At 41.5% G+C, this 11,110-nt stretch overlaps 1 protein-coding gene across 1 annotated transcript in view; it reads right to left on the bottom strand.

The window, feature by feature from the left end:
* Positions 1-6,263: 6,263 nt before the first annotated feature.
* Positions 6,264-11,110, bottom strand: part of LOC308557639 (uncharacterized protein) — a 39,371-nt gene continuing 34,524 nt past the window's right edge. The window contains exon 5 of the mRNA XM_081138296.1: positions 6,264-6,315. Coding sequence (XP_080994422.1) covers positions 6,310-6,315 — 6 coding nt within the window. The 3' untranslated portion in view covers positions 6,264-6,309. The remainder of the gene's footprint in view (positions 6,316-11,110) is intronic.

The raw sequence follows: 11,110 nt of genomic DNA, 5'->3' as shown, positions 1-11,110 counted from the left end.
AGTCCCCAATGGAAATAGGGTCTGTGTGGCTAGCTTATTATTATTATTATTATTATTTTAATTTATTTTTATTTTTAAATTTACCTTTATTGTTGAAAGTTTTGCAGGTGTCCCATTTTTTCCCGCCAATTGACCCCCTCCACCTCGCTCCCACCCCCTCCGCAGGCCTTCACCCTGTTATTGACTATATCCATGGGTTATGCATATATGCATATAACTTCTTTGGTTAATCTCTTCCTACCCTCCACCCTCCTTCTCTCTTCCCTCTGAGATATGACCATCTGCTGTGTTCTTCAATATCTCTGGATCTATTTAGTTCATCAGATTCTTTTGTTCATTAGCTTCTTCTTAAAGAAGACCCTTCAACATTTCATATAGTATTGATCTGGTGGTGATGAACTCCTTTAGCTTTTTCTTATCTGTGACGCTTTTTATCTGCCCTTCAGTTCTAAATGATGGCTTTGCTGAGTAGAGCAATCTTGGTGTAGGTCCTTGTTTTTCATCACTTTGAATATTTCTTGCCACTCCCTTCTGGCCTGCAAAGTTTCTGTTGAGAAATCAGCTGACAGTTGTATGGGGCTCCCTTGTAGGTAACTAACTGCTTTTCTCAGACTACTTTTAAGATTTTCTCTTTGTCTTTAACCTTTGGCATTTTAATTATGATGTGTCTTACTGTGGGCCTCTTTGGGTTCCTCTTGTTTGGGACCCTTTGTGCTTCCTGGACTTGTAAGTCTATTTCCTTCCCCAGGTAGGGGAAGTTTTCTGTAATTATTTTTTCAAATAGGTTTTCAATTTCTTGGTCTTTCTTCCCCTTCTGGCACCCTAAAATATGAATGTTGGGCCACTTTAAGTTGTCCCAGAGGCTCGTTATGCTATCTTCATATTTCTGGATTCTTTTTTCTTTTTTCTCTTCTGGTTGGGTGTCCTTTACTCGTGTTCCAAATTGCTGATTTGATTCTCAGCGTCCTCTACTCTGCTGTTGATTCCCTGTAAATTATTCTTCATTTCAGTTTGTGTAGCCTTCATTTCAAATTAGTACTTTATTATGTCACCGATGGTCTTAGTTGTTTTCATAATAGTCTTACTAATACCGTTGAGCATCCTTATAGCCATAATTCTGAACTCTGTATCTACTAGCTTGCTTGGTTCTATTTCATTTAGTTCATTTTCTGGAGATTTCTTCTGTTCTTTCCTTTGTGACATGTTTCTTTGCCTCCACATTTTGGCTGCTTCCAGGTGTTTGTTTCCACGTATTAGGTAGAGCTGCTATGTCTCCTGGAATTTGTAGAGTGGCCTTGTGTAGTAGGTGTCCTGTAGGGTCCAATGGCTCAGCCTCCTCAGTCACCTGAGCTGGGCCTTCTAGGTGCTCCCCTGTGTGGGCTGTGTGCACTGTCCTGTTGTAGTTGAGCCTTGGTTGCTGTTGGTGTCACTGGGAGGAACTGATCCCCAGGCCAATCAGCTGTGAGGACCAGCTGCAACTACAGCCAGAGGGCTGCTGTGCTGGAGACACCCCTATGGAGCAGGATTGACTTCAGTGGAGCTTTGGTGTCCACCAAGTGCGCCCCTTGAGTGTGTCAGTCGTGGATGTGGTAGGGCTGTAATCCAGCTTGGTCGAGTCTGACCACCAGGTGCACTGTCTCTGAGGCCTCCCGGGAGGTGCAAAGTCAGCCTGTGCCAGTGCCTTGCCCAGGGCCACCCAGCATGAGCTACTCAGCAAATTGTAGTTGGCTGCTACTTGTGCTGGGCTTGGAGGTGTCCAGGAGAGGCCAAGCTATGAGCCAATGCAGGCTGCCGCTAGTGCCAGGCCTGGGGCCACTTATCAAGCCAGATGGGGCAGCTGCTGCTTGCTTGAGAGATTTTAGGAAAGTCCTAAGCATGAGGCTCGAGAGGCCACTTGCACAGAAAAGCCCCTGGAAATGGCCTGGATGAGCTGCAGGTGGGGAGGGGCGGGGCCTCCGGGAATCACGGGGCGGGGCCAAAGGTGAGAGTCAGGTGCTGGCGATTCAAACATGGCGCCTGCCTGCCGGCTGTGTGTGGGGAGGACTCGCCCAAGGAGCCATGGCCTCCGCCAGCCCTTCTGCCCGGGAGGAAGCCGCCCCTCCGCCTCTCGCCCGGATCTCAGGCAGGTTAGTTCCTCCCCGAGTGTCCCGGGTCCTTTCCTGCTGCCCGGCGCTGGGCTCAGGGGGAGCGTCCGAGTGAGTCCGTGCCGGGCCCTTTAGAGGAGCTGCTGGGGCTCTCGCAGCCTCCGCGACCCTCAGCGACAGTCCCTGCTGGTTTCACAGCCCCTGCTGGTTTCACAGCCCTGAATTATGGGGACTTCTCTTTCTGGCCCTGGAGCCCTGGGCTGGGGGCCTGCTGTGGGACTGGTACCCCTCACTCCTCTGGGAAACCTCCGCTGCCGAGATTCCCTCCTGGGTTTAAACTGCCACCGCTTCTGGGATTCAACCCGATCCGCTCGCGTCTCCGCCCCTCCTCCCGGTCTCAATGCTCCTTCAGCTCCCTGGTTGTCGGGCTTCTGTGCAGCCAGGTCAGGAGGCTCTGAGTGACGGTGGTTCTGTGTTTTAGTTGTCATTGTGATGTGGTTGCAGAAGGCAGCAGGTGCAGCTGTTGCCCGCCCTGCTATCTTGTTTCTCTTGGCTAGCTTGTTGAATGCCAGGTCTCCATAAATATATCTTGAGTGGATGAATGAATTCTATGTGCCAGCCTTCATCCTAGGCACAAAAAATTCATCAAAGAACAAAATATTCTAGTGGGGGAAGAATATTCAATAATATTTAGGCTCCTAATAAATATTTGCTGTTGCTCAGTCAGATAAAGATATGTTTACTATGAGCATGCTTAAGAAGTCCTTGTAGGCTGGCCCAGTAATAGTATAGTTTATTTGGAATTTGTTTTATATTCAAGAGGCAGACACTTTCAGAGTAGAAAATCCTGGGCTGGAATTCTGTATACTTGGCAAGGTACTTAAGATTTTTTTTTATCATGTATTATATGATAATAATACAGCTTTAAGAGCTGTCCAGTAAATCTGATCATTGCAAATAGCATTCAAAGGAAGTTATGAAAGCCGATGTAGATGCTTCAGGGAAATGGAAGTCCTCCTGAGGAGAGAGGCTTACTTAAGCCTGGCAAACATCCAGGGACAGGCCTCTGCTCTACCTGTTATCTGTCCAGGCCAAAATCCTGACTTCTGAAGATCTTAATGCAGAATTCAGATGGAAGATCCTCACCATTGTTGAATAGAATATGATAAGGGCCTGGCACTCAAGATACTTGGATTATTATCATGGTGCTAAGAAAACTCTGCTGAAACTATGAATCCAGTCACTTTACTCATCTGAATTTATCAGGGAGATAGTTTCAGCCAATCTGCCCTTAGGGAGGCAGTGAAATTGAGTGACATCACTTATGAAATGTGGAAGGCTCTGTTGTACTTTGTGTCCTATTATATATATGAGAAAACATTGTGGAGTTCTACCCTCCCTTAGAAAGCCTCTCCTCCCACTCTTGTCTCTTCTCTTGTCTCGCAAGCATGCCTGATGAGATCCTCTCCCAGCTTTGAGAAACTTTTTACATGTTATCTTCTCATGAGCACAGTGTGAGATCCCCATTTGTATGTAATCTCTCCTTTGTTAATATAACTCTTGCTGTTATTATGAACATGTTTGAGGGTTTGTTACATGCCGTGGGCTGAGCTCATTGCTTTCCAAATATTAACTCTTCATTCCTGCCACAATCATAAAAGTAATTACTATTATAAACATTTTAACTCCTAGATTTCACAACTAGTGAAAATACAGTCAGGATCCCAGATCTGACTGACTCCAGAAAACACGGTCCTAAACCAGCAATTTTCAACCAGTGTCCCAAGGTAGGCACACTGGTGTGCTGCAAGAATTTTTGAAACATGCGCTACCTGCCTATTTAGTCAGGGGCATGACCTCTTATCCCTTAGATTGTCCAATTAAAAAAATGACAACAGCCAACATATTAGTCATCTGTTGCGACTGAATCAAAATTATATCTATGTTTTTTGTCAGATTGGCTGCAGAATTTTAGTAATTAGTTTATGTGTGCCAAGAGATGAAAGAGGTTGAAAACTGCTGCACTAGCCAATATAGACTTCTTCCTGGCATTGGCGCCATGCCTTTTCACTAGAAACCCATGGCTAACACTGAAAGGCTGCCTTGGAGAGAATTTTGTTCAGCTGTCTCATTTTACAGATGAAGAAACTGAAACTCTGGGAGAATATCTTACCCAAGATAACATTGTTACTGACACAGATAGGATCCAAGCCTCCTTCACCCTTCACTTTCCATGCTGCCTGTGAGACTCATAAGGGCACTGAGGTCACCTTCCCATTCCCTTCTCACCCACAGCGTGGCATGCACATGTTGTTTATAGCAAGTGCTTAAGAATGAAATGTTATTGGATTTTATTATGTCATCAGAGATCACTAGTTAGAACACACAGATATCAAGGCATATCGTGATTATTAATGACTTACACAGAATACAAAACACTAACTATAATTTAATTGCGTATCAAAGGAAAGTTTAAACAGAGGATCAAAACATTGGTTTTGTTTGTTAACCAGGGACTAACAAAGCTCCACTAAGCTAAACTGATTTACAGAGATCAAACTGACTAAAAGAGATAAAGTCCAAAATGGAGTCTAAGAGTGAAAACTTAAAAAAAAAAAAAAAAAATTAATCCTCACCTGAGGATATGTTTATAGATTTGAGAGAGAGAGAGGAAGGAAGAGAGAGAGAAACATTGGATTACTGATCCTGGGATCGAATCCACAACCTAGGTATGTGCCCTGACTGGGGATCTAACACATGACCTTTGGATTTATGGTAAGATATTCCAACCAACTGAGCCACACCAGCCAGGGTTAAGAGTAAAAACTTTTGTGATAGAAAAAGACTAATCATGTGACCCCCCCCCCCCATTTTAGTGAAATGTTCCAATTACATAACTTAAACATCAGTGAGAAAAAATTCCTTGAAAATAAAATGCATTAGCACCAATTGCTCTGTGCCTCCTTTGCCACACTGCTCTCGTTACCCTTTTAATTAGCCCGTTGCTATGAGGATCAGGTACACAGTAGTTAGCATGGCCGCAGGTCTTTCCCAATCTGACCCTCTCTGCATCTCTAGATTCGTGTGCTATGACTCCAGCATGCACGCAGCTCCTCTGCACCAAAACACTCTCTCTGGCACCTGAAGAAAACTCTTCCCTCTGCCTGAAGATCCCTACCAGTCCCCTCTCCTCACTTCCTAACCAACCCCTCTGCCTCCTTCTAAACTCAGGTTTCATTACCTCATAGCTGATTAATTCTAAGAGCAAATATTTTGATCATCAGTATCACCTGGGGAGTTGTTTTATAAAAGCAGATACTGACAGGGATTGTGCTTTCCAGGCATCATAATTTCTTAAAATACCTCAGGGAGATTCTGGGAAATCACTGCCTTAGATAAATCCTCCAAGCCTACCTTCGCTGTTACCTCAGTTACCAAGTTGTAATTGTCTGTGCCTCTCCTCCCTACCGGCTCGCATGCTCCTTATTGGCAGAGACATGCACCTCCCATTTCTCTAATGCCAGCCAGTGTTAGATCAGTAATGAAGGTTGGATGAATAAATGAATATATGAAGTTGGCAAAGTATCAGCATCTTTGCTCAAATTGCTTCCTCTGCCTATAACATGAGCATATATATCTACTCCTTTATCTTCTGATAACCTTTACAGATCCTCCTGGTTAAAATTAATCTCTCCTTGCTGTACATTCCTAGGGCACATATTTTTGTTTATTTTTTTCTTGTAACAGTTTATAGCCTGCCATATTTATGTATAAGTTCTGAGCTTCTGAATTCAGAGATTGTCTTTTTCAATTTTGTTATTCTTTCAGCAATCAGCAACATACCTCCTTCATACTTGCTGAATTAAAGGAAAATTTTGTATTTCTTTAATTTTCTAATCTTTCATATCACAGGTTCCCAGAATAAAATCCTTATGGTTCCACAACACAGAGTACATCCAATAATACATCCAATAATCGTGAGTAGATCTTATATGCAAAAACTTTTGATTCCCAGGCAAAAATTTCTCCAACAGGAAGAGAGAAGAGATTTCAGAACTTTGAAGTAGGACATAACCAGTACAAGGAAACAAGATTCTTACTAATTAATAAATCTGTAATTGATGGTTTCAGCAAAATTTATTCTAAAATCAGTGACGTGGACTAGTTTTCAAATTGTGCCTTGGCCATCCAACCATGATGTTCTTTCAGTTTGAAGCTATTTCCATCAGACCTGTCAGTAAAAGTAGAACATGGTTGTGACATGTGGCAAAATGAAGGTGGTGGTTACAGGAATTATTCCAGATGTAAAGATCTGAAATCAAAATACTGGGACAGCAGAGACAAAAATTTAGAGCTAGGTGACTAATCAGAGATTTTTTTTTTTAAGATTAAAAATAAAAACAAAAAAATGTTACCAAAAACAGATGAAGAAATAGACAAGGATTAGAGAAGGAAGGTGACCAGAGGAAGGTAACACTTGCATTAGAGAAGCCGAATCTCCTAAAAATGAAAACCTATAGGGTACACAGTTTGGATTCACCCATAAATACCTTGTTGGGCAGAAGGGAGACTTTTGAAGGAAATAAACTGGAATCAACTTTAAATGCTGAATAAGTAGATAACTAATGAATGGATAATGCATTAAAGAATGGTTGGTTCAATTTATGTCTATAATTTCAAGTAGCACTATCATACACTGTTCTTGAAACCCTCTGCCATCCTCTTTGTGCAGGAATGTCTCAGCTGTCACTGGGCTCCACCACAAACTAAACTGGCTTCTTCCTTCCTGAGCCATGTTCATGTCTGAAGCATTTCCTCCTACTTTCATCATATGGTTCTCCTTTCCCTTGATCTACAATGGCCGATGGTTTTCTGTGGTGTTACCCAACTGAGATCTACAAGGCGGCTACGTGCATAACCCACACATTCCAAAGGACCCAGAGAGTAAAGAAAAACTAAATGCCAAGTCTGCTAAACAAAATAAAACAGCCTAAATCCCCCTTTTAGTTAACATTTGCCAAAATGCTGTCAGTAAGTTATTAAGCAAACACTATTTATTTGACCTTCAGAAATTATATGTGACAGGAAAAGGTAGGGCTGCTTATCATTTATCCTAAAGTGCATCTCACTAACCTGAGTTTAAACTTCCCTTCCGAATAAATAGAAAGGACGGGAGTTAGGTGTAGGGAAGAGGGAAATACAAAGATAGTACTTCACAGTAATACACAGGTACCTTTAAATTTTTGTAAGAATATGCCTCTTTTTATAAAGAGATATAGTATAGATATAAACCCAAAGATGAGTAAATCTAATGCTATTTCAACTTATTTCACTGTTCTCTCCTCTGCTGCCTTTAAGTTGAAGATGGCAAATACCCTGATAGGCCTAATTACTCTTTGCTTAAAACTCAGCTCACAGTATATATAGAATTTTTAAAATCTTTTCGGAATTGTAACCTTCAATTTTTTAACAACAAAAAAAGGTTCTTTTCTATTTATTTTAACAACTGGTGTTGCTGTATTTTTTTTAATATATAATGAATGATGTGCCTGCATCCAGCTAGATAAGTTGGTGTCCAGTTGTGGGCGAGAACTCGTGCATCTTACATGCTACGTGGCACATGATGCGTGTGTCGAGTTCAACCCCAGAGGGCTGCTCTCCCAGCAGGTGGCCGGTAACGAGTCCAGGCCTGCAAAGCGATAAAGGACCGAGCATTTCAGGGTGGTGGAAAGGGCAGGAGGAGAAGGAAGTAGTCGCTTGCCACTCCTTTAGCTGGCATTCCTCATAAGCCATGAACTTTCTCTGAGCTTACAGCAATTCACGGAACTTGTTGATAACTTACATTTTTTTTTGGCCCTGTACTCAAATAGGGCTGCTGACTCTGCTTCAGGGGAAACCACTAGGCAGTAAAAAAGCTATTTTCTGTTTTGGAGGGAAAAGAGAGAGAAACCCCTTTGTTGCTTCCAGGGACTGATAGCCCCTAGTCTCACAAGGTAGAACATATCTGAAGTATTTTACCTGTTTTTTGATCTCTCTAGAACATTTCTATGTCTGAGTTCTATGATTATATGAGATATAACCTAATAAGCTCAGATTCTGCTGCCTAAAATCCCTACTCTGCTTTCATCGCCCCTAAGGGAATATAAGCAGCTGAGGCAGGCTCTGAGAAGTTTCTTCTTAAAAAAAAAAAAGAAAAGAAAAATTTAAAAAAGAAAGAAAGAAAAGGTTTGGAGTCACAAGTTTCCTAGTGAGTACAGTGAGTTTTATTAATTGCAGGGAAATGTATAAGGATATTTCAGATCCCTTATCAGACTACCAAAGCAATACTATGCTTGTCTCATATTTTCTTAAAGAATGGGTACACTTGAAACTGCTCTATATTTTCTTTGTCATCAAGTGATTCTGAAGAACCAATCATATATTTTCTACATCATAGTCTGGTTCTGAAGACTTTATGCATAAAGAAAAATGTTGCCTGAGCCCTGTACTAGGTGCTGGGTAATCAAAGATGACTAAGAGCCTGCTCTCTAGGAGCTCACAATCTATCCTGAGCACAGCAGCATTATTTAGGATGATGTAAATTAGTTAAATACCATGTACTACAATCATATTTCAGGCATATCCACTCCTCACATTAAAGAAATTCAGAAAAGGAGTATCTTTCTTAGAATTTTTATGTTTAAGAAAACCCACAGAATTAAGTCATAATTTCTCTACTTAAGTTTGTCAAGCAGATTAGGAATCAGGAAACATATTTCTTTCTCATAAATGAATCACTCCTAAAAATATCACATCTTCTTAGCCTGTATCCTTCATGAAATGATTCATAAAATGTTTCTGTTACCATAGGTGTGAAGTTAGGATTTGCTAGCTAGTAGTTTCAGTGACCTCCCAGAGACGGCGATAGATTATAGATGAGAAACAAAGGGTAAAGTGAATGAACCAATGGACTAAAGCTCTGAAAGACCCAGGTTTCAGCCCCAACTCAGACATATACTCCTTATTTTAAGAAAAAAGAAAAATATTTCCCTGCGTTAAGTCTCATTTTCACAGTACTGGGAAGAAGGAAGGGGAGTTCTCAGTTTCTTAAAAGTCTTATTTTAAATGGGATTTCCTAAACCCTACATGCATCAGACAAAGGACACAAAAGACAGCAAGCATTGGGCTAACTGTGCCAGGGACTGAAAGGCAGAAAAAAAAAAGGGGCTGCATTTTGGGATTCGGACAGATACGAGCACACACAGTAAGAACTGAGGTGAAGGCAGAAATGCCTAAAGTGAGAGGGCAAAGCTAATGCCAGTGATCAGGGAGTAGGAGCTGGCAGGATGGAGCTGAACAGGCAGGCCCGGGCAGGCAGATCAGACACAAGCCACCCGCCTTAGGAAGACACTGATACCTATGGCAGGTGCTGCCCAAATCCTAGCCTTCATGTTTCCCTTTAAGAAAAGGAATGAGCATGTTGCTGTTATGCACTTCCACAAATGCTAGCTCTTTAATTCCACTTTGCTTTTGAAGAAGCTGAGGTTCACAGAATGTTAGTAACTTTCCCAAGGAGCAGGGGACATAAAGGAATTGAAGGCTCTGGTGATGAACTCTTTGGCCGACAGGGAGCTCTGCCTCTTTTTGCAAAACTTTTCGAGGGTTTGTAAAAATTGTTGGATGCTGTTGAAATGAAAGATCTATCATTAACCAAGTTTCAAGTACAGAAGTCCTATCAGGATGTGAGCTAAGTGGGGATTGTGGAAGGCTGAGATATAGGGCCTGGGACCTAGAGAGGAGATGCATTTCGTGCTGGAACAGGTGCTCAGAGCTGGACTAAGCTCTCTGAGATGTGAGAGTAAACAGTGCAGGCAATAGAACAGAGAAATTCAAGACTGTGGCGGCCACATGCAGGCAGCAGGCCAGGCAGATAGATGTTCAACCACCTGGGGTAGCAGGCATTGGCGCTCCAGGTTCAGAAAGCCCTGGAACTGGCAACATACAGAACCAAGGAGAATGACTGAAGGTTTTAAAGCAGATGCCTGAGTGCCTTATTTGGAACTAGCACTCGGAAGTAGGCAAAATCCCAGCTGAATGGGACAGAATAATGTGGTGGCCTATCCATTAATTAACAAATCAACAATGATTTATTTTGCACCTACTGAATTTAAGAGTTTGTTCTAGCCTGTGGTTATATTAGTGCACAAGGAAAACAAAAATGCCTTTTTGATTTACTTTCCATAGGAGAAGGAAGCCAATTCAGGTACCAAAGAACAAGGCAAGAACACAATTTCAAAAGCAGATATTAGTGGCAAATTGAGAACATCAGAAGGTTTGACTCAGTTATCTCTTCCTGAACTGTCAGGCTTTAACTTACAAAGTTCCTTCTTAATAGGGACACACTTAGTCTCAAAGCCTAGAGTGGCATTGAACCTGTAATGTGTTCAGGTTGGAGGGTAGGACAGCAGTAAAGTCACTGCTGATATTGGAGAATATACGAAAAGGAAATTATGGGAAAATGTAACCCTCTCATACTTATAACTTGTTCCTAACTACCTGATTGCTTGTATGAGAAGTTTAGCAATCATGAGAACACTCATTGTCATAACAGCCCTAAACTTTTACCAAGAGTTGTAATGATTGATATTAACTTGGTAGTAGTGTTAACCAAGATGTTTGACACTAAACTCATTCACTGAAATTAGTTTTTAAAATGCTAAGTTAAATAAACCCATTTATATTAACTAATATATTTTAAAATAGATACCTTTAGATACTGCATAAATTAAGAAAATTTCCTATTTCTCCAGTCTTTTTTTCTAGCCACAGGAGAAAATTTCAAATTAAATAAAAATATCTGAGAAGGAAAAACATATGACTGACTCTCCAGGTGTTTAAAATAATACATCTTTCAATCTAACTTTAAAGAGTCATAAAATAGCAGAGTTAGAATACTCTAAGAAATTTCTGTGAGAGAGACCCTCTCAGGCTATTTAAATGCAGTGTCCTAGACTCTGGACCCAAGGTTCCTGAAGGCTTATTTGGGA

The sequence above is a fragment of the Miniopterus schreibersii genome, assembly GCF_964146895.1.
Source record: "Miniopterus schreibersii genome assembly, chromosome: 5".
Taxonomy (NCBI): Eukaryota; Metazoa; Chordata; class Mammalia; order Chiroptera; family Miniopteridae; genus Miniopterus; species Miniopterus schreibersii.
This window is presented reverse-complemented; position numbering and strand designations above follow the sequence as displayed.